The following is a 23822-nucleotide window of genomic DNA, read 5'->3' as shown; positions in this document are numbered from 1 at the left end:
CTATTTTCTCCTTATGCTTTATAAGAGACACATCAGAACAACAGCTGTGCAGCAAGATCTAACAATAAAAAGAATAGTTTTTAATAGTTATTAGGAACATCTATAGAGTAAACTAACAAACGTCTTACAGTTGCTGAGTACAGGTTTGTTTTAAGTGCTCCAATTTGTAATTTAATGTGACAGAATCACAAGGAAACGAAAAACAGAGACACAGATACACATGGCCTTTTGATACAGTGAGGTTACAGCAGTTTGAAAACAGATTAATTTAAGGGTAGCTTTAAGTAGCAATCGGTCAGTTCAGAGCACTGCTGTGTTTTATTTGCCTTCGGTGTATGTCGTGTCCATGGTCTCCACTGTCTTGATGAGAACAGGACATGACCTTTGTCTCTGCATGGTAACGGGCACAGCTGTGGAGAAGTCGGAAAAGGGTGTCGCTTAGATCTCTGAGATGAAGGCTATTGTTATGATCTCATCTTTATTTGTAAAATACAGTGCTGTACTTACTTCGGCTGGGCACTGTTTGGACACTGAATACTCTTTCAGTGCCATCAACACAGTCGTTACTGGCAACAGCTGCTGAAAAGAAGACAGAAAAAAGAGAGAAGAGGGTGTCACTCTGATCCCTGAGATGAAGGCCATTAAGATGATCTCATCTTTATTTGTAAAATACAGTACTGTACTTACTTTTGTTGGGCACTGTTTGGATGCTGATAACAGAGTCTTTACCAAGTCTGTCAGGGTGAAAGCAGGAAATACATTATAGGGCATGTACTGGTAAAGTTATTCACACGGTTGTTCAAGTGAAGGTTGCAAAGCCCTTTGTGGCTCTAGAGGGAGCTGTGCAATAAACCTGTCTCATGTTTAAGATCCAGCAAAGAAAGACAAGTGGTAAACCAAATTACCCAAAGTAATTGTTTTACCACTTTGTTTTTTTCCTGCCATAAAACTGGAAGACAGACTTCCAATAAACCATAAATCTCATCTACGTGTTACTTGTCAAAGTCTGGTTCTGGTTCTGGATGTGGATTGGGCTTTGCAGATTGGATGTAGATTTGTCTTTCAAACTTGCACCTGAAAGGCCGCTCTGCTCTACGACTGCAGTTATCACCAGTTGTCAAATACCTGTGGGTGTTTGCTGCATTCCACCCCCTGGGCTCAGTTCTTTATTGTTTAATGCAACACACCGAGGTGAACTATTTGAATAGTGAGACAAATATGTGGTTGTGAAACTATTAAAAACAACCAAACCAAACAAATAACTTCTTGTTTCTGACTGAGGCTTTTGCTCAAGGTGGTGTTTTTTTGTTTTTCTATACCACACCCAATTTCCATCTAAACTGTCGGGTGACAGATGGTATGCACGTACAGTAGCTCATACAACCAAAAATATCAGTAATGATTAATATGTTTTAATCATTTTCTGAATCACTGTAGACAGTTTCCAAGCTGAAACCTTACATCAATGGTCATCCATCCATCCATCCATCCATTTTCTTCCTTAACACATTGTTGCCAGCAACCTCCTAAGTCATGCTGGCTTACCTTTCTTCCTCCCCCTCCAGGAGTTTCCTGTAGGTGGAGATCTCGATATCCAGGGTCAGCTTGACATTCATGAGGTCTTGGTAGTCTCTGAGCTGCTTGGCCATGTTATGCTTGTCCTGCCTCAGAGCCGCCTCAAGGTCCTTAATGCGGCTTTTTGCATCTATTACAGCCTGTTCCCCTCGCTCTTCCATATTAGATATGCTTACTGCATTGTGGGAATACTGACAAAGAGAAAAGCTTTATTTAAATCTGAGTTTCACAGTGATTCCTGATGATTTTAATAATGGATTGGATTTATATAGCGCTTTTCAAGGCACCCAAAGCGCTTTACAATGCCACTATTCAATCACTCTCACATTCACACACTGGTGGAGGCAAGCTACAGTTGTAGCTACAGCTGCCCTGGGGCAGACTGACAGAAGCGAGGCTGCCATATCGCGCCATCGGCCCCTCTGGCCAACACCAGTAGGCGGGAGGGTAAAGTGTCTTGCCCAAGGACACAACGACCAGGACAGAGAGCCCGGGGATCGAACCGGCGACCTTCTGGTTACAGATGTGTTTCCCAACCCCCTGAGCCACGGTCGCCCCGATTTTGTAAAAATTGGGGGGTTTTGTGTGGGTTATGGTAACCTGAAAACCAAACTGCTTTTTCAGAGCAGCTAACAATAACTAAATGTATGCAATTAGTCTGTCAGTTCAAGATGAAAAAATGTTTCCTTTGATTTGTTTTCAGTTTCCTTTCTTTTTATGAGAACAGGAGCTAAACCTGTTGTTCCTCTTGATACTTGTTAAAATCCAGTTTAAGATCAAACAGACTATGAGGTAGTCTTAAAGCCCTTCACTCACCTGTTCCTTCATAACATCAATCTCAGTCTGCCGACGAAGAATCATTCGCTTAAGCTCAGCTATTTCGGCCTTAGTGTTTTGCAGCTCGCTGTTATGTTGCTGGACCTGCACTTTCATCTGATCAAACTGGTGTGGAAAAATATCAAACAGCGAGACAAGGATATAAACACAGTAATTATTGGGTTAACAAATGCCGTTTTGACGTTGCAGTAGATTTATGAGCGGTAACTTCTGAGCCCTTTTCATGTCTCTATGCCCATTTTCCTAGTTGGTTTATTACATCGACAGTAATGAGCAAGAATTCATCTTAGACCTTCACCTTGCTCTTGTACCACTTTTCAACTTCTTCACGACTGTAAGCAGCAATTTCTTCATACTGAGCCTTAACATCAGCTATAATGTGGTCCATGTTCAGGTCGCGGGAGTTGTCCATCTGCACCACCACAGAGGTGTCCTTCACACGCTGCTGCATGTCATACAGCTCCTTATTTAAAACAACACATACAGCGAAAGTTAAGAGGAAAAAATCCAGAATATGACACCTAATTTAATTCACTGATTTAAATTCTGAAAAGGTTTTTAATGTAAGCTTGTTTACCATCTGATACACTTCTTTGAGGAACAAGATTTCATCCCGAATAGCTGTCAACTGGCTTTCCAAATTCACCTTTCTCATAAATTCTTCATCCACATCCTGGAGGCAACAGAATAAATAAACAACTTTCCTTTTCACTGCTATTTTGTTTTTTATTACTCACAAATAAAAGTATTAGTGTCATTGCATACTGCACCTTTTTGAGCAGTACAAAATCATTCTCTGAAGTGACCCTGCTGTTGATCTCTTCCTCATACCTGAAACACCCACAAATATCAAATTACACACAGACAGACACCCCCCCCCCCACACACACACACAGAGTTCTTATCACTGTCCACTTTATTATCATATATCAAAGCTGAGCTCCTGTTTAGCAGTGGTTTGATTTCTTCCACCAGGATACCTTACTTAGTCTTGTAGTCTTCCACAGTCTCGACCATGGCTGTCCACTCATTTTCAAGCCTCACTTTATTGTGTTTGCAAAGCTCCAGATGTTTTTCCAGGTTGGAAATGAACGTCTTAATAATGAACTCCGCATCATCAGAGGAGGGGGCGTTTTGCTGATTCAGGAGCTTCCACTTGGTTTCCAGCACTTTGTTCTGCTGCTCCAGCTGTCTGACCTGACACACGAGAAGGGATACGAACAAATTCCAACACAGTCCCACTTTAGGTTTTAAAAGAAGCTTCAAATGCCACCGAGTTAACTTGGAATAATAATAATAATAATAATAATAATAAATTTTATTTATGAGCGCCTTTCAAGTCACCCAAGGACACTTTAATGGTTTATAATAAAACGATTTTAAATGTGACAGTAAAATTTCCTCTTACCTTTTCGATGTAGGATGCAAACTTGTTGTTAAGAGTCTTCAGCTGATTTTTCTCCATGGTGCGTATAGTTTGGACGGTGGGATCAACTTCTAAGTTTAGTGGGGCAAGCAGGCTCCTGTCGATTGTTACTGGTTTGATATCGGTAGCGGCGCTGATTTGGCGGATGGAGTTGGATCCCATGGAACTACTGCTGAATCGCCCTGAAGGTGAGTTCAGCAGGCTCTTGCGCTTGCTCCTCAGACTCATGGTGCTGTTGAGTTTGCACTGCTGGAAAGGATGGAGAGCTCAGCTGGTAGAAGTGGTGGTATAGCTCTGTTGTGCACGTTTTATCTTTTTGGCTGCTTTATAAGGCAGAACTGGGCGTGTTGTGATAGTGAAGTGATTGAATGTGGGTAAACCAGTCTGACACATACCTCGTGCTCTCCCACCTACTCCTCACTTCAAAGATGCAACAGGAAACTATTCCTGCTCCACAGCTTCAAGTGAGTTCCGTAACAAACTAAAAGTCTGCACTCACACAGTCTGAAAACTCAGTAAATCAAGAAGTCATCAAGAAAAATAAAATATTCCCTGTTATGAATAAAGAAAGATTTTATTTAACATAATGAACTGCAGAGCTACAAGTTTTTAATGTAAATTTAAGTCAGTACATGCAGAAAATACTTTCAGTAGGCAATGTTAATTTTGAAAATGTTCCCAAATATTATAATATGCATTACACACTGGAAACTACATGCACATCAGTGGACCTTGTAAAACCTCCCTTAACCGAAAGAGAAACTCTGAAGTCCTGAAACTCTAGTAGTACGTTTAATAAAAAAAAGGCACAAATTTTCTGGAAAACTGTTATTTTTCTTCTTGAGGTACTAAACTAGTAAATATGATTGTAAGAGAGTAAAGTCAAAAAAGTACAAGAAAAACCTTACCAACTAACTACGCCCTCATAACCTCACACACTCCACTCATTAACAGGAAGTTCCTTACTTGGTTATTATGGACTAAAGTATTTCTTTATTTCTATCTTTGATTGATCTCCACTGCTGCTGCCTCTGTGCTGTGATAAATTTGACACAGTTATGACAGTTATGATTACAAATTATCAACCATGGGGCAGGGTCGGGGGTTCGAATTCACCGAACGGCTACCCTGAGGTACCCCTGAGCAAGGTACCGTCCCTACACACTGCTCCCCGGTGTGGCTGCCCGCTGCTTCACTGAGTGAATGGGTCAAATGCAGAGGGAGTAATTTCCCCACTGGGATCAATAAAGTACACATTATTATCCTATGGAACAAAAGAGGAAAATAGTTTGATTTTGATCTCTTGTTTGTTTTTCAAATCCTCCCTCTCTCCCTGCGCGTCCAATTATCCAATCATCGCTTTCCTTTAAGCAAACAACTACTGTACAAAGGAAAAATGTTCTCACATAACCAGATTTATAAGGGTTTGTTTGTATGACACTGAATCTGTGCCACCCGCTCAACATTTCATCAGAGCTGAATAAAGTCAAGAGAACAGAGTGAGCGTCATGCGTATACTTAAAATGCTTTTTGCATGACACTGAATATTTCCTTCGGGTCTTCCTTTGACAGAAATGAAGATTGCTTCATTCAATGCACAGAGGTTTGGACTGACTAAGATCTCAGATCCAGCGGTCCTGACAAGCCTGGTTAAGGTAAAACATTTCTCCTTGGCGTTAGCGAGGCAAACCAAAGAATGAAATGGCTGATATGAACTCTTTAAATGAGGACGCCGTGCACAGAGTCAACACATCACAAAACATGTGTAATGCATTTCTTCTTTGGAAATTTGTTGTCAATGTGACTCACTCATGAGTGTTGGGAAACAGTCATTATCAAGTGTGAAAATGAAAACTGGGAAGTAGCCAGGTGCATTATCAGGTTATTAAAAAAGAAAATTGCTTCTCATTCCTTCTGCTTTCATTATCATTGATTCAAAACAACCCCAAAACAACAACAAACAAACAAAAACAAAACAATAACACTGTTTGCACTTCTTTTATTAACAAAGCTTATTTGTTGTAGATTGTGTCTTGATATGACATCATAGTTATTCTGGAGGTGGTGAATGTGACTGGAGATTCTGTTAGAGTGTTAGTGGAAGAGCTGAATGGGTGAATTTACTTAAAAAAAAAAAAGATTTTCTGACTAAAGTAAAACTGTCTCTTCCTATAAGTATGCTTACTTTTACTGTTGTCCACATCTCAGGGTCAGCACCACCCATCACTATGCTCAGCAGCTCAGTACCCGTCTGGGAAGGAGCAGATACAAGGAACAGTTCCTGTTTCTGTACAGGCAAGCTCAAATAAACATAAAGCTGAACAGCTCTATAGAATAATTTTTTTGTCCTGCTGGAAGGGACGATGTGGTCGACCTTATCGATTGCTATCAGTATAAGGATGACCAGGTCGATGATGTGGATGCATTTAAAAGAGAGCCCTATATTCTCTACTTTAAAACTCATAACACAGGTCAATCTTTGCCCCTACTGAAGATTATGGTACCTGGTTCAGTCAGAACAAGGAGTTAGGTCTGTGTGTGTACATGTTAGTCAGTTGCTGGGACATCAGCAGTATGTACGAGTCATTTTTAACCGTGGATCTGTTTGTTGAATGAGTCTGATGCAGCGTGACATGCTAATTACAGCAGACTGCAGCAGGTTTATCAGGTTTAGTGTCTTGTGTGAGCAGGGAAATATGTTTAACTTACAGTATGTAACTACAGAGGATGTTATTGGAGTCAAGTCAACTGTTTCTGTTGCAGTGCTGAGGGATATAGTTCTGATCCCGATCCCGATGCTTTTTGCTCTTGATCCTGAGAAGATATGCTGGCAGCCATTGTGCCAAACTCAGCTAAACCATTTAACTTTCACAAAGAGTTTCAAATGACAGAAGAAATGGTGAGCTATCTGATCTATCCCTCTTCTTGATATGCACTTGAATGGCTATTTTGCTTTTCTATTTTTCATTTTATACACAAATCCTCCCACAGGCCCTTAGGGTGAGCGATCACTACCCCGTTGAGGTGGAATTGCTATTCCCTTTTGGGTGAAAAAGAGCAACAACAGATGTGCAGTTGTTGACACGCAGAAAGGATTCAGGAGAGCTGTGACAGGTAAAGAGCAAAACACTAATATACTTTATCTTGTTCCTGATAGATGTGGAAAAAGCTGGGATACAACCCAGCTCAGAAAACTAGATGGAAAATTCACATAAAGGAAGAAAGCAGTGATTTCCAAATGCATTTTAACTTGTATTTCAAGAGTCAAGTCAAGTCAAGAAAGCCTTTATTTGTCACATGCAAGTTCCCCTGCAGCAAAATGGGACCCTACCTGACCTTACATACACAACACAGACATCACATGGGGAGACAGGTCAGAGACCGGTAGTATTATGGAAAAACACTGAAATGTACAATACAATGGGCAAGACGAGGAGGGGAAAAAAAAGAGACCTCTACTCATGCTTGGCTCCTATGGGGGGACAGCATGAGAACAGAAAACAAAAAAAACCTCCTCTGCACAAAGAGCACAGAAATGTCCACATCACAACATCATGAATCACGTGACAAGCAAGCTGACAAGCTGATACACCAAACTGCTGAGGTCAGCACGCTGATAAAACATGAGGAAAACTGTGAAGTCTCTTAAAACAGTGCTCCTTAATGAAAGAACAGGAAGTGTTTTGGACTGTTCGCTACTTAGGGTGTGTAAAATAATTCAAAGTTTTACCAGTACACTGAAAAGCAATCCGGGATTTTGGAGCAAACTACCAACGTACTCCCTTCATGCAAACTGCGTTTTGCATGAATCACAAAGGCATGGCTGCGTAAAAGGCATGGCGTGTGCACCTGCCTGCCTCCCGTCAACACTTCTATTCAATAGAGAAGGTATGTTTGCAGGAAGAATGAAAACAACTGAATCACTGGATCTCTTGGTGTTTTTGACCCTTAAATGTCATTTAGCATTGTGAAAAAGAGTGGATGTAATAAAGAATAGTGATATATACTCGCCTGTCCCAATATTTGCATTGTTGCATGTATCAGAATCAGTCATATCTGTGTGACGAAACATTCTCAGTGCAATACAGGCCAAAGGTAATTTGCAAATTGCAGTTGGAATTTAAAATTACGCCTCACATTTGTTGTGATTAGATGTTATTCTTCTTTTGATGTTTTAGTGCAGTGTGAAGGAATGAATGAAGGAATTTGGGAGTGTCATTTTTGAATTCAGTTTTCATTTTTGAACCGAGTGTGTCATGAATTCAGTGGTTTCTCACATACATCTGCTTTAAAGATTTTGTAACTAATCTATACATTTGGGGTGATAAAAGGTCATGAAATCTTACATCCAAGTTTAAAAGGATGGGGCTTTGGGACATTTTCACTTTTCTTATTGTATATAAATAACAGCAATAATGAACTGATTTTACTAACACTTAGAATCTTTTGGTCCAAAGCCTGAGTTCAGCTTTGAGTCATAGAGCTTTTGTTTTTTGTTTATTTTACCTAATAAAGCTTAACTTGTATTTACAGACTGGTCTATAGCTGGACCAACTATGATGTTTGAAATTAATTTGAACTGTCTGAGCAACAATCTTTACCAAAACTGGTGCACATGATCTATAAACTGGGTCTTAGTGTTTCTAAGTTTTGTCACAGCAAATTAAAATTGGAGTTGAGTTAATATCTCAACAACCTTTTGATCTGTGATCAAAAACAAACTGGTTACACGGACCACAGACTGTATTACAGAACTGGATTTAGTCTTTTCCAGGTAACTTCAGGGTTAACCCTGGGTTTGTGTGGGTTAGTGTGAAGGTGGTTCACTTGTTATCTCTGTAAATTGCCATAGTAACATAACCTGCTCCAGAGCAGATTATGTTCCAGATTAGAGATCAGCGAGTAGGAAATCAGCGACTTCTGATCCGAAATCGATTCTCTGAAAAAGCATTGCCATTCATGGAAAATCCCTCAGAAATCTGTGTGTGAACAGTAGGAGCGTTAAAGTTTTGCAGTAGCGTGTAATGTCTTCGTGTTTCCCTGATGATTAGAAAGAAAAGAGGCAACTTTATTCTTAGATATTTTTTTTTCTGACTATGAACAATTTTACAGTTTTATTGTTTGATAAGCCTCAGCACACAATCTTAAAACAGATAACCTGATTGTATTTGCTGACTTTCCATTCAATTTGCATAGAGAGTAATTTTGAATGCAGTTTTCATATTTATCTTCAGGATATTTGATTATAATCCTTCAGATTCTCCTGTCTTAAAGATAGGGTTGAGTCTGTTCACTTGCACAGTTAGCCAGCTTTCTTATCAGGCTTTGCAAAGCGCATTTGTCCAATGTTGTTAAAAGTAAACAACTTTACAGTAATTTGCATCTTACTTTTATTAAGAGTGAAAACAGGAAGTGAGAAAGTAACTCAGAACCATCAATCTACTACTACTACACACACACACACACACACACACACACACACACACACACTTTTCTGTTAAAGTGTGTTTATTGTGTTTTTTCTCCTCCCAGAGAGTGCACAGGTTGACATGTTGAGAAAAACTTCAACTTATCATCTGCATAATAAAACAAAAGCTTGCCAAATACCAGATGGAGAAATAACCAAGCTTAACCAAGTTAAGCTTTTTTTTTTTTTTTTTAGGATTCTGAATAAATATTGTGACATACAGTACAATACAAAATAAATAAATATGGGTGTAATGCACGTATTGCCTCTGTCTGTTACTGAACTGCATGACACAGCACTGTGGCCTTGTATGCCTTGGCTTGGCCTAGTTAAGAGCAAGAAAGGCAAGGTTTAGGGCAAGGTTTGTCTCGTAGTTCTTTGGTCAAATAGCGGAATGAAACATCTTCTGACAGCTGCTTAATCCGATGAAAAGAATGTACTTTAACAAGAGCGAAAGGCGCTATTTAATTGCATTTTTACCACTTGTTCAAATCACACATAAACGAACGACGTGACGGAATGACGTGTACCGTTCATGTTAACGGCGTAAGCTCGGAAATTCAGCTTTTATATCTTGAGCACGGGTTGCTACTTGTTCAAGTTATGCCTCTGCGGTTAGGATTATCAGCTCATTGTAAAACTTTTAAAAGATTTCTATTCATGTGGCTCACAAGTAAAAAAAAAAGGATTTAGTAGTGCGGATAAAGAATAGCATATAGCTGCCGTTTTTGCAGTTATTCCCTTACGTTTGTGAAGTGTACGCTGATGTCACGTGACTGCTGGACCTCTTCGACCAAAACACCGAGGACCCCGCACAGCTTGTCAACAAAAAACAACGGTGACAACTTTCTCAGCGTTCACCGAGCAAAACTCTGAAGCTACAGCAAACCATCACTCACCTGTCCGGTAGACAGGCCGTCTCAATGCATTACAGAGGACCGAAAACACCGCGGCGATTATGGATGTGTACGATTTGTTTAGTAGTTGCAGAAAGGGCGACATTTGTAGAGTCAGGTAACCATCAGCTCTGCTGAGCTTATTATGGCTTGTGTGCTCGATGATAACTTATTTTACTTTACTGTGTTTGCCGGTGAGAGTTCTAGCATAGATTGGGCTAGCTTTTTCTACAATGCAGTCTTGCAGTTTAACTTCGGTTTTATGCAAATAAACGCGAGTTAACCACAGAAGGCAGTGTTGCTAACAGGAGCCACGATGAGCCAGTTTGTAACTGTAGCTAATTGTGTAGGTCAGCTCCTCGGTGTCCAGACGTAATGATCGCACTAGGTATCAGTGTCGGATGCTCAACCGGATATCTAGTCTCCTGCTATAGGACAGTTACCCCGAGAATTACGAGGAAACAGCTTGACAGGACAGCAAAACTATGCTTAGCTGATCGAAGGAATCATCAGTGGTTACAATGTATACGTAAACCAATTGTTGCAGAGTCCAATAAAGGGGGCGTGTCTGTACAGTCATGTGTACTAGAAAATTTTCATGGGATTCATTGCAGTCCTGTGTTTCCATAGGAATTAAGAGGCCAAATAGCAACCAGGCTGGCACTAGTAATTGAGTGCACTTGATAATTTGATCACCAGCAAGTGTGAGGAGCTCTATGAAGATTTTAGAGGTTTTAGCAGTTTGCTGGTCTGGAGCATTCACGTGTGTTAACAGAATGTCCAGCAAATTTATCATAGGTTCAGACTGTGTAGTGCTTACAGAAACAAACATTGCACAATCAATAAGACTTCTAGAGCCATGTACTTTAGACAGATGACCATATTTAGACCATAATGTACAGCAGAAAATCAAAAACAACAAATACCTCATACTAGTTGTCAAGCACTGGGATAAAGGGGTGATGATTTGGATTTGTTTTGCAGCCACAGGACCTGGGCTTCTTGCAACAATGCAATCATCAAGTCGAACATAAAATACTCTGTATACCAAAGTATGCCAGAGTCAAATATGAGCCAGCCTAATTATCCAAGCCATCAGAACTGCATGCCTCCAAGTTTTTCAGTTTTACTTATTAGTACTGTAATAAATAAATGCAAATTATTTTGTAAAAGAATGATGTCATAGTCATGAAAGCAGTTCAATCTCATGCTGAGAAGCTGTTTTTTCAAATTGATTAGAATGAATAAGGGATTAATTAATCAAACAGAATTCAATAATTCTATTAGTATCAATAAAATCATTTGTATATACCCTCCTCATCCTGTGTGACGTATGTATCTGTTTATTTTTATTTAAATCTTTGCGTTTTGTATGGTGAGTCGTGTCTGTGTTTATCGAAGCGCATCACTGTAACCTCTCTGCTCTTTGCCTAGATACCTTGTTGAACAAAGAGATGTTGACCTCAATGTAAAAGATAAATGGGACAGCACTCCATTGTAAGTACAGTATAGGCAGCTGATGTAATTCTCCCATCAACGCCGCATCATAATCATAACTGCTTTTAATATAAACACTTGTGTGCTTCAGGTATTATGCTTGTCTCTGTGGTCACGAGGAGCTGGTCCAGTACCTGTTGGCTAGTGGTAAGTCACAATCAGTCATAATCAAATAACACAGTATTAAACTGATGTGCTGTGCTTTAGAACTGCTCTGACATATTCTGTTGTATCATTCTAGGCTTTGAAATTTTTGATTTCATTTATTCATTTGTTTTTTTCTAGGTGCCAAGTGTGAAGCCAACACGTTTGATGGCGAGAGATGCATGTATGGCTCCCTGAGCGACTCTGTTCGACGCCTGCTCAAAGACTACAAGTGTGTAAGCATCCGCGCCATGCAGCGGGATGATTTCAACTACTTTCTGCACATGTAAGGGTCATGATTTTTACGTTGAAAAGAAACAAGAAAATAAGAGCAATAACAGGATGTTATAGTACGTTTGTCTAATCCAGACATTTCTGGGTTTTTTCTTTAGGTTGCTAGAGCAGGGTCAGTATAGTGACGTCAAATTCCTGGTTCACGGACAAACGTTTCTAGCACACCGATGTGTTCTCAGTGCTCGCTCAGAGTACTTCACGGAAATGTTTGAGACCAAATGGAAAGGGAAGAACTTGATCAACCTCAAGCACCCTTTGGTAAGTCTATATGTTTTCATTAGTGTCCTGTTATATCACCGTGTGTGATTCACAATTTTTAGTTATACTGTATGGATAAAGGCTGTTTTGATTTCAGATCAATCCTGCTGCCTTTGGAGCCATTCTACAATATTTCTACACAGGTGGGTGAAAAATATACCAGCTGATCTTCTATGTATCGTACAGGAGAAACCGGTGTTGTTGGGCAGGAAGGAAAGAAGGAAAATGCAAAAGATACAAATAAAATACAAACGAATATAAAATAAGTACGATAATACACTATATACAACGGTAGCATACACAGTATGTGATTATGGCTATGGTTGTGGAAATATGCAGGACATAAATTTAACTATTCTATCACTACTATTCCTATGTAAGTAACAGATATCTATAATTATAGACATGTACACGCACACACACATATGTACATACATCTGTATACATATACCTGCACACGTCCATACACATAGAAGGTGCATTATGCATGAAGTGGTGAGTTATCGAATCTGCTTTTGGGATATAAATAAATAATGGTAAAATAATTTGATCTTTAAGAAGAAATTGCACACGCTACTCTTTAATGAAATGTTGTAGAAAGCATGCTTGGATGATAGTTGGATTGTATTTAATGTAATATTTTTATAACATGCAAAAATCTTAGTAAGAAAATGTTGTTTCTTTATCTCTGTTTCAGGACGGATGGATATTGATATAAGTCTTGTGGAGGACAGTAGACGACTGGCTAAACAGTGCAAAATGGCAGATCTCATAGAAGAGCTGGAGAATAAATGCAAACAAGTGTATGAATTTGGTAAGGCAGAACTCTTGATTTATATTTACTTGAGTAATGCACGTTCAACTTTAAGCCAGTCTTAAGACACCCCTCATTTCTCTTTTATTGTAATTTTTAAAGAGGTCTTAAGCAATAGTTCTTCAGGCTTTCTTAAAGTCTTTCTCAGGTTTTTTGGGATCATGACAATGAGCCCAAAAAACTCTGCCAGCGTAGTAAAAACATACCTGGATGATAAAACAGAGTGGAGCTCTTCCAGAGCCCGGACCTGAACATTATTAAAGCAGTGTGGGATCATCTTGACAGAGAACTGAACAAAAGGCAGAAGCATCCAAAGAACAGCTTTGTCTTTCAAGAAGCCTGGAGAACTATTCCTGAAGACAAAGAGATTACAAGAAAGCTGCCTAAGAGACTTCATGCTGTTGAAGGTAGTCATACTAAATATTGACTTTTAAGCTCGTTCCAGCTCTGTTCACCTTAAATACTGTATTTCCATTGCATGTTTGCACATGCTTCAATAAATCTCTGGACCTATTTCTGCTTTCGTTAGAAAAATATATAAAAAAGGAGTGGCTCAAGATTGCATATTCCTGATGTAATGCAGTTTTTCCACTTAGCCTCAAAACACCAGACCACCTTTTAATCCCATATGTTTTTATCTAGGACCATGTCCACACTAATACGTTTTCATTTGAAAACGCATCTTTTTCTCTCCATTCGGGCCTTTCGTCCACACTGAGACGGCGTTTTCGGTCAAGGAAAACGCAGCATTTTGAAAACGCTCTCCAAAGCAGATACATTTGAAAACGCCGTTTTCGCACTGTGGACAGCGAACCCGGAGCCTTTTCGAAAACGGTGATGCAATCATGTGACCTATTAAACTAAGATAGGGGATTGTATTATACAGCAGTTGTTTTGTTTGCTCTCAATTTTGACGGCCCTATTAAAGATTATGGGCGATCGTGGCTCAAGAGTTGGCAGTTCGACTTGTAATCGGAAGGTTGCCGGTTCGAGCCCCGGCTCGGACAGTCTCGGTCGTTGTGTCCTTGGGCAAGACACTTCACCCGTTGCCTACTGGTGGTGTTCAGAGGGCTCGGTGGCGCCAGTGTTCGACAGCCTCGCCTCTGTCAGTGCGCCCCAGGGCGGCTGTGGCTACAATGTAGCTTGCCATCACCAGTGTGTGAATGGGTGGATGACTGAAAGTGCTATACAAATGCAGGCCATTTACCATTAACATCAGTTTGTACATGCTCCAGATAGCTTTTCTTCAGATTCTTTAATTCTCACTCGCTTTTGCAAATTTGTACCTTTGTGTTATTCGCAGCAACAACTCCACCTCATCGTTAGTCCATTTAAAAAACTCTGTGCTTTTCCTCAACATTTTGCTGGGACGTTTCAAAGAGCTGGAAAGTAAATAAACGGCAGACAGAAATGAGGCAGGGTCGAATCTTCTTGCGTTTCACGCATGCGCAGGACTGGTACGCAAGTGTTTCCAGCCGTTTCAATGTGGACGCGCAACTCTGTGAAAACGACTGATAATGATAGTGTGGATGCGGAGCGTTTTCAGACGAAAACGCCATTTTCAAATCTATCCGGGCTAGTGTGGACGTAGCCTAGAGCTGTTGTTTTTTTCGCCCACTAATGATGAGTTTTCCATCTTGTCTTGTTTTCTTTCTCTCCTCATATCAAAGTGTCCAATAAACCGGGAATCTGTGTGAAAGTTCTCACCCTCGAGCCTCACAGCTGTCAACTTCAGGAGGAGATGGCTCAGTTAGCAGACTGTGCGCTGCCCACTGAATTAAGGGTGAGGACATCATGGCAGTAAAATAAGTATTTTAGCTGAACACCGCATTCATTCCTGTTGATTCTCTTTAGGTTGGATTTGGTGAGCTTCCCTTTAACAGAGTCGACCGCTTCCCTACTTATCCCGACATCTGCTTCAGAGTCGATGGTTACGATTTCTTGTGCCATAAGGTACGGATGAGAAAATCCTCACAGTGTCTTCTCAGTTACAGTGCAGACTCCCACACCACCGCGGCATAAACATGAATGTGAATGACTGAAGTGCAGTTGTGCGTCTCTCTCCAGGCATTTTTCTGTGGACGTAGTGATTATTTTAAAGCCCTCCTGGAGGACCACTTCAGTGAGGGAGAGCAGCTCCAGTCTCAGCCCAGCACCCCAGTGATTACTTTACACAACATCTCGCATGAAATCTTTATCCACATCATGTATTACATCTACACAGATGACACTGAGGTTTGTGCACATTTTTTCTTTCTGTGATGTTTGCATCCCTAATAAATCATTCTGCACTTTTTTTATTTAGGAAAAAAGGATCTTTGAAAACAAACATCGATTATAAACACAGACAAACCTGTGTAGCAAAGCTTAATTGTTAAATACCTGAACAATTGTGATCCTGGTGAGGATTTCTCATCATATTGTAAGAGAAGCTTTGCTGTATTGATATGGCAACATCAGAGCCATAGTGGATACAGAGGCTTACGGCGAAAGTGCTTATGAAATAAATATTGTCAAACTAGACAGATTTTTGGGTCGGTGAAACTGAAAGTGATGCGTAAAACTGTTGGTTGGCTCTAGTTTTCGACTCCAAGACAATTAAGAAAAATCTTAATTGAAACCAGAAATTAGTACAATTTTGGTTAAAATAGGGGTAGGTCCTAATTTTTAGTTTCATCTTCTTAAATTAATTTTTTGATTAATTTGGCCTGATGTGAACTACAATTCATAAAATCATAATTGCCTCGTGGGCATGGTGGACATATTGGAAAAAGGATGTTGACAATAGAGCTGCCAAGCAGGAGACAAAGATGAAGACCGTGGAGGAGGTAGATGAAGGTTGGTGTGAAATAGAGGCAGATCATCTGCTGTGGTGACCCCTAGAGGGAGCAATTAAAAGAAGATCTCTAATGTAAAAAAGTCCTATTAGTAGCATTTTTCACATTTTCTTCCAGTATGCTGTTGAAAGACACGTAACTCACAGAACTTGTATCAGTGAAATGCATACAGCATTTGCATTTCCTCTGCTGGCGCCCTCCGTCGTTAAATAATTCACTGTGGTTTTTTTGTGGAGGCATCCATAAACAGACATGCAGTCAAGTAATAAAGCAGATATATTTACATGTTGTAATATCCTAGGCAAAAGAGATCTGGGTTGATTAGTTAGACTTTCTCTGTGTCACAACAGCTCATTTCCACACATCTGGGCCAGTTTTTTTATTATTACATAAAGCTGCTATAAGCTTAGAATTTATGATTAAAATGGGAGACATGGAACTGGGCACTAATTAGCTATTTTAATTGTCATATTTGGAATTAGAGCATTAAAATCCACAAGTGACGGCACATTTTGTCTCAGAAGCAGACAAATTCTGAAAAAATGCTCACCAGTGATCTCACACTGTCATCTTGAAATTTCTTAACTCGTTTGACAACCTCCCCTGTACCTTAATCGTAAGTTTTGACACTTAAATAAGTGTCACTAAAAATATTGATTTATATGTACAAGGCATCCAGGGGGAGGATTGCTGTTTTGAATTCTCGTGATAATAATATTCTCCCTGCTGGTTTCTCTGCATGTCCAGCTAATGACGGAAAACGTGTTTGACGTGCTGTGTGTGGCTGACATGTATCTGCTGCCGGGGCTTAAGCGCCTGTGTGGAAAGACGCTGGCTAAGACGATATGCGAGGAAAACGTTCTGCACATGTGGAAGACGGCCAAGCTCTTCCGTCTCTCTCGGCTAGAAGATCAGTGCACAGAGTTCATGGCCAAGATCATCGAGCGGGTGCGTGGCAGTGACTGTGTCCCATTGTCAGTGGGTCGTAGTTCTTCATTGTATCTGTGCTATTGTTCATGCTCATATTATATTCTAGTCAAACTCACAAATTCAGCTGGGGATCAAATAATTATTTCCCAGATTATAGGTACCTAAATGCATTGAGTTGTTGGAGTTTGATTGGCTAATTAGATGTTTGTGTTAACAACCAGTCGAAAATGCCCAAATGCCAATCATTAATGATGTTTTGATCTCTGAGACCATTTTATAATATTTTTGTTGCTGTTTCAGAACTACAGAGCTTATTTTTCCTTAAAAGTGTGTCAGCATCCCCCGAGTTCTCCATTAGGAAGAATTCACAACTGTCTACCTCTTGCATTCGTCCCATCACAGCTGGTGGAGCAAGCAGAGTTTGCCGAGATGATCAAAGAGGACGCCGCGTCTTTAGAGAAGCGCCAAGAGACGGACTCGGTCCCCTTGGTGGACGACATCCGCTACCACATCGCCAGCAACGTGCAGACGTACAGTGCAATCGAGGAGGCTAACCAAAAACTGGAAGCCTTGGAGGAGCTGCTGGCGAGGATTAATATTGACTGCTGAGAGGTCTGCAGGTTTGTGATGCAGCTTCAGTGAAAGTTGAGGGCTTTTTTTTTAATGGTGGATACTTTGCAAGGAGGTAACAAGCACTTCTAGTAAAACAAAAGTGAAAAACAAACATATGCATTTGTATGTTTGCAGTTTTTATTTTATTTTCAGCATATTGCATAGAATATATATTTGAAAAGAGCTGGTTATGTTTGGTGCAGATGTACAGAGAGCTGTTCGTTGTGGCTGTTTAACGTTTCTTTGAGAGACATACCAACTGTGACAAAACATATTTTGCAAAATGGGTTCTGAAGAGATCATGTGTAATATATTTACAACAGACTACAAAATGTCTTTGCACTGCGAACATGTGTGTTTAATTTAGATGGAAGTCGTGTGCAAGAATTTGAATGTTTAAAAAAATGATAAACAAGTTTACTGAACTTCATTAAATATAATTTTTACGTTTTAAAAAAGGCAGCTGGTTAAATTGATACTTTCACACTCGAGAAATATTGGCAAAAAAAAGTTTATGTTTGCTTTATCCAGAAGATAATTGAATCTTCTTCTGATCCCTTTGTTTGGTGTTACGTAGAATATTGCTTTATGCCATATTTAATGTGCAGACGCACCTAAATATTAACATATTTAGTTGTATTACGCTGCTGTAGTTTGCCTCGCTGTTTGAACAGTGACATTTCTCCAGGATGAATACTTACCCCTTCTAACACAGTAATGCACTTTATTTTAACCTAAAATGAGAAATCTGTCGCCTAGTGTGTGTACCGGAAAATAACTGCTCTGAATTTTACCAATAAAACACAATATTGCACGCAAGAGTAGTGTTTTCTTCAGTTTCTTCAACACGTTGTGATTTTTTTTCCTTTTTTATGGTCTGGAGATTATCAATAACCAACAGGATGGATTTCAAATTAAATTAGTTGTTTAGTAGGTGAGCAGCAACCACTAAATTTGAGTTCTCTGACCTTTCATCTGCTTCTAAATTTTATCCAGTGCCATTCCTGCCAGCTCCACTCAGCACCGAATAAATCACACAGTTTTAAGCTAATACAGAGAACATTCGAGTGTCATCAATAATATTCCCACCCATCCGTTTTCTTCCATTTATCCAGTACGGGGTTGTGGTGGAGAGCTGGAGCCTATCCCAGCTGTGAAAGGATGGAAGGCGGGGCACAGCTATAGCAGGCCACCAGCTTACAGCAGGGCTAACCATTCACACTCACATTCAGTTTAGAATGACCAGTTAACCTATCACCATGGATGTCTTTGGACTCTGGGAGGATGCTGCAGCTCACTGAGAGAACCAATGCGGACATGGCGAAGACATGCAAACTACACACAGAAATTTGAACCTAGGATCTTCTTGCTATGAGGCAACCACAACACCACTGTGCTGCTGTCATGATTTAGATTTGCTTAGTTAAATCTGGATGGTGACTTATTTGGCCAAGCAAGTTACATTCGAGTCTATTTCAGCATTGCTTTGCAGGACAGCCTCACAGAGCTGTTGGGGTGAATGTGACCTGATGTATTCTTCTTTTCCTTAGAAAAAAAACAAGACAAAACATTTTTTTACTCTATAATAACATGGGATAGATAGTATTACTGCTAAGAAGAGGTTTGCTGGGTTTTAGATCCAGCCTTAAATAAAAGAGGGAAACACACTCTTTCCTTTCCACTTGTTTCATTTGTTCATTAACAAAAAATGTCTTTGTACATTTGTTTGATTAGAGGAGCAAATTAAGACACCTAAGGCACCTGATGATGGCGCCATTTCTCAAGATTTTCACTAAACTGGGTCCGTTGCTGTGAGTTTCACCACAGAATTGATGTTTCACTGACCCTTTTATTTGTGGGAAACAAATAATTCCTTCATCGGGGTCTTCAAACTCATGGGAACCTTTTCTTAATGGCACTGTTTTACTGTTTTTCCAAATGGCTTCATTATCACGAGTTCTCAACAGTGCCAAGAAGGGCTGTAAACAACTTAGACATGACTGTGCTAGCTGTGATTTAGATATGTGTGTATGTCAGTTACTGTACTTGTTCTATAGTTTACAATTCACATCCCGGTGGGCGCATTAAGCTTCTTTTCCAAGAACTGAAGACAAAACTCTGCGTCAACTTACTGAAGACGTGTTAGGACACATTAAAGTGCCGTTCACACCAAAGGCTAAGGGGCATCCTTTAGAAAACAAAGCCCTTGGCTTCCAGCCAGTATCTTAAAGGCTTAGTTTGCTGAAAAAGACTAGAATACACAATACAAGCAGATATTAAGCCAGCAGCTCCCTTTGTAAAGGTTTACGTGTTGTTCCTAAGCAACTTGTTCTTAGTCTTGAATGGAAAAATACATTCAGTACAATCCTACAATGTCAAACAATGGATGTGTACTCAGGGCCCAACAAGAATATATATATGTTCAAAGAACTATCCTCACTTTCCCTGAAGACTGTTCAGCACTGGAACTTCACACGTTCACATGTTCATTTATCTCCACAGTCAGCAAACCTCAACAAGCCAGTGCCTGAAAACCGTGAACTCTGATTGAGACTGCCTGGTACTAGCTAAATCTGACTTTTGACTGGAGGGATATCAAGGTGGGTTAAGTGCTGGGTATCTGCTGACCCAGGTGTAAATAAAAATCTTCAACATTTTGGTTTTTATCAAAATAATTAAACAGCTATTCAGTGAATTGTTCTTTGATGCGGTGAGATTGAAGAACTTTTCTTTCAGAGAAACCAGTAGTGGAAAGTTTTCACTTACTTTTCACTCATTTCATTAAAAAATTAGCCAGCGGACAAGCCCGCAGAGCCCTATACATGGAGAATGAATCCCAATGACTTTGGCAATCCCCTGATTGTTACTGTAGTTTAACCATGGAGGTTACCTTTGAAGTTTTGAAATCGGGCATTACTTTGGTTGAGGAAGTCACCTTTAAGGCCAGTAACAGATGGATAACTCACAGCTATCTGACTTGGTGCTGATTAGGGTTTCTCAGGGATTACACAACCCTTAGTTTTTTTCAGCTAACTTGATCCGCACCCAAATGTTGTGGTAAGCGCAGCAGCAAAAACATTCTTTGTAGCCTTTTGAGCAATTTATCAGGTTCTCCCTTTGCCCTTTGTCACAGTATCATTTGGAGTAGTTTGCAAATGGACTTTACTATCAATGGATCTCATTCACACCTAGCATGAATCGGGTTTTCTGATTCAGGAGTCTAACGGTGGTGCACAATATGCACCTCTATGCAGCTCATTAGCAGCACCAGAGGTAAAAAAAATAAATAAAAAATCAAATGTCAATGTGACATTAGGAAGTTTCTCTGTAACATGTTTTGATATGGCATGCATCAAACACTTCTAACTGCAATTTTAATAATAATTTCCATTTCAAATCCACTTCACTGCACTGGAATGCTGGCACATCAAATGGCTACTCCTCCTTTACGGAGCACACTGACCTGTACCAAAACAGTTATTGTTTTTATTGTTTTTTTTCCATATCCAAGTTATGACTCATATATCTGTCATGTGTCCAGTACAAACCTTTAAAAAAAAACCTTGAAGGGAGGATGAGGGGATGAAATCTCTCAGCTCTTTAGTCATGCCACCTTGTGACTCATCGAGACTTCAGTGTGACAACTGGAGCCATCTGGAAAGGCAGAAATCAGCGAGGCAAAGGGAGAAATGGCTGCACTTTCTGGCCTTTGCACAACATCAGTACAAGGTATTGGCTAGAGGCGGGTGTTAATCAATCAATAACAAGTTGGTGAGAACCAGGCAGAGTATAGTTATGGTTTAAAGCACATCAGCTTAACCATGCACCAAAAATCTCAAGAGACCGCCACATTTTATTTTGGCATTATCTCCCAACTTGGTTTCGCTGTTTCATTATCAAATGCCACTTCAGGTGCTACATGGATGACGTGTACAGAACATGCAGAGTTGTGTCATTCACACCATCTGTCTGCCCGCCTTTCCAACAAGCTCCTCTCGGTGTTCTCCTGCTGCACATGTAGCTAACATGTTTGGATTAATTTATATAGTGGAGCAGATGGAAGAGGTTGCAGGTGGCCGATAAGATGAGCAAATAAGATGTGTGTGTGTAAAGTAGGCCACTCCTTCTTTACTTTATTACTTTATTATTCTCTATTTTATTACCTTTCAGTGGTAAATATAATATGTATTACTCTGTCTTTGTATTTGACATGTAGTTACTTTGCAGAAATATATTTCACTTAAGTTTAACAAAAAAACAGCTATAATAAGTCCTTTATTCAAAGTTTGCAAAAGCATAATTGATCTGAACAAATATATACAATATAGTGGGGATTTATACCCACCAGCTACTTTATTAGATACGGCTTTCTAGTTTTGATGTTGGACTGCCTTTTGTTTTCAGAATTGTCTTTTAAGGCTTAGATTCTGCAAGGTGCTGGAAACGTTCCTCAGAGATTCTCGTCCATATTTACATGACAGCACCACACAGTTGGTGCAGATTTGTTGGCTGCACATCCATGATATATACTTTATCACCTGTTCCTCACTGTGATGTTCAAGAAACCAGATTGGGATGATTTGAGCTTTCTGACATCATGCACTATCCTGTTGAAAGTAGCCACCAGAAAATGTGTACATGGACAACAAATAAAATCACAAGCTGCTGAATATCGACAGCAGCTGCCACATCGTTCAGCTGTGGTGGAGAACAATCATAAAGTATTAAATTAAATTAAATATATTTGCCTCAAAATAGATGTAGCGTTTGCAGAGATCATTTTGTATGGTTTTGTCAGTCATTTAAACAAGAAAAAAGAAAGGCACAATGAAATAATAAAAGAATAACAGTAAGGGAGAATACAAGAGAAAAACTGTTTGTTTGTTTTTTGTTCCAGTAACGGATCTTTTATACCTCTACCTTTACCACGTCTTGTATTTCTGTGATATTTTACATGATTCCATCATTATAACATCAAGTTTAACCATGACGTTCAAGGTATCATCTGTAACCATGTTCTGTGACTGACAGACCTGCACATTCGTGACCTTGTCTCTGAGTATTGACATGTCCTTGCAGGTGTCAGACATAACTCACAGCTGCTGTCACTGCCAATATCCTAATTTGCTATTAGTTGGAGATTACCACCTTAGTGAGAGACAGAGAGGGGGAGAGTGGTAAGCCCATACTTATCCAGTGACTGACCTGAAAGGCTTTGTCTCTTTCATGTCTTTGCTGTAGCTTACATCCCACTTTTATAATTTTCTGGAGAAATAAGCATTTAAAAAGATGCAGGTGCTTCTGACGCACACAATATAAAATTTGCACAATTTTCTTCCTTGCACTGTAGTTACAGTCCTTGTTTGGCAACAGAAAAAGCCTGTGCTTACATTTTGTTAGAAATACTTGGGACTTTCGCCGGCATAGTGTAGTCCCAGCCAGCCATTATGTAAGAAATGGCATCATCAGGCCTAAACACACTTAACTGAACGACAGGTTCCCGCCTGGAAGATCTCTTTATTGGATTGCCTTGATATGAGAGGGTTTCAGCAGACACTCATTCCCCCCACATTTCCACTGTTGTGTCAAATTCAAACACCAGGCAATAAGAACTCTTATAAACTTTCATAAAGACCGATTGCAGCTTGAGCTTATCAAATAGGAATTCTGTCTATCTCCGTGCCCTGCGTGGAGGCTCTGCTTAGAAGTGTTACAGTCAGATGCTTACACTTAACATAGCCACGGTAATATGGGATTAAGCCTTACATGCTCCCTTTAAGTATTAGCAGTTTGGGGACAGACAGCGAGCAGTGGTCGTATTAGTCAGCTTTGTCGAAGACAGGGAGCTCTCTGAGAACGCTGAGTAAATATATCCGGCAATCTGCTAATCACAGAAACAAATCTAAGCTGCAGTAAAGGTCGTTCTTCGCGGTCGGGTCTGTCCGATGTGCTATTGGTCAGATATGTGTTCACTTTATGCTCCATTATTTCTACATTTACTTGTTTGTGTACAGTACAACATCATGTTCATCCTGAGGTGAGTCACAAGGTTGCCAGCAGCTAACACAGCCATCTCTGCAGAGTGATACAGTCTCTGCATGTGAGACGGGATTACACTGTCACCATGTGACTGTTTTGCCCTTAGACAGACCTCTAACGAAAGACGGGCTAAATCCGTTGAGGACAACAACCTTTGGCATTGAACTCTTCAAATGTAAACACACAGGTGGAATAT

General features: G+C 39.9%; 2 protein-coding genes and 1 pseudogene across 3 annotated transcripts; 2 read left to right on the top strand and 1 right to left on the bottom strand.

Annotated features, from left to right (window-relative positions):
* Nucleotides 1–59: 59 nt before the first annotated feature.
* Nucleotides 60–4150, bottom strand: LOC120719088 (keratin, type II cytoskeletal 8-like). Of its 2 annotated transcripts, none has more exons than XM_040007980.1 (10): nucleotides 3821–4150; nucleotides 3398–3609; nucleotides 3183–3243; nucleotides 2990–3085; nucleotides 2711–2875; nucleotides 2392–2517; nucleotides 1546–1766; nucleotides 688–734; nucleotides 508–576; nucleotides 60–410 (listed from the first exon to the last, which is right to left on the bottom strand). In XM_040007980.1, the coding sequence occupies exons 1-10, from the start codon at nucleotides 4064–4066 to the stop codon at nucleotides 319–321; spliced, it is 1335 nt and encodes a 444-aa protein (XP_039863914.1). In that variant the 5' UTR covers nucleotides 4067–4150; the 3' UTR covers nucleotides 60–318. The 2 variants fall into 2 exon arrangements, with proteins under 2 accessions (XP_039863914.1, XP_039863913.1); XM_040007979.1 differs by having other exon boundaries at nucleotides 508–579; nucleotides 3821–4149.
* A 1138-nt stretch (nucleotides 4151–5288) lies between these two features.
* On the top strand, nucleotides 5289–9481 carry LOC120718873 (annotated as a pseudogene).
* Nucleotides 9482–10089: 608 nt separating this feature from the next.
* abtb1 (ankyrin repeat and BTB (POZ) domain containing 1) lies at nucleotides 10090–18406 on the top strand. The gene is made up of 12 exons (XM_040007977.1): nucleotides 10090–10319; nucleotides 11636–11698; nucleotides 11790–11845; nucleotides 11984–12128; nucleotides 12235–12394; nucleotides 12492–12537; nucleotides 13092–13208; nucleotides 14879–14991; nucleotides 15063–15161; nucleotides 15276–15443; nucleotides 16793–16993; nucleotides 17378–18406. The coding sequence occupies exons 1-12, from the start codon at nucleotides 10264–10266 to the stop codon at nucleotides 17582–17584; spliced, it is 1431 nt and encodes a 476-aa protein (XP_039863911.1). The 5' UTR covers nucleotides 10090–10263; the 3' UTR covers nucleotides 17585–18406.
* Nucleotides 18407–23822: the final 5416 nt, after the last annotated feature.

This window comes from Simochromis diagramma, unplaced genomic scaffold (genome assembly GCF_900408965.1).
Source record: "Simochromis diagramma unplaced genomic scaffold, fSimDia1.1 OVJJ01000545.1, whole genome shotgun sequence".
Classification (NCBI taxonomy): domain Eukaryota; kingdom Metazoa; phylum Chordata; class Actinopteri; order Cichliformes; family Cichlidae; genus Simochromis; species Simochromis diagramma.
This window is presented reverse-complemented; position numbering and strand designations above follow the sequence as displayed.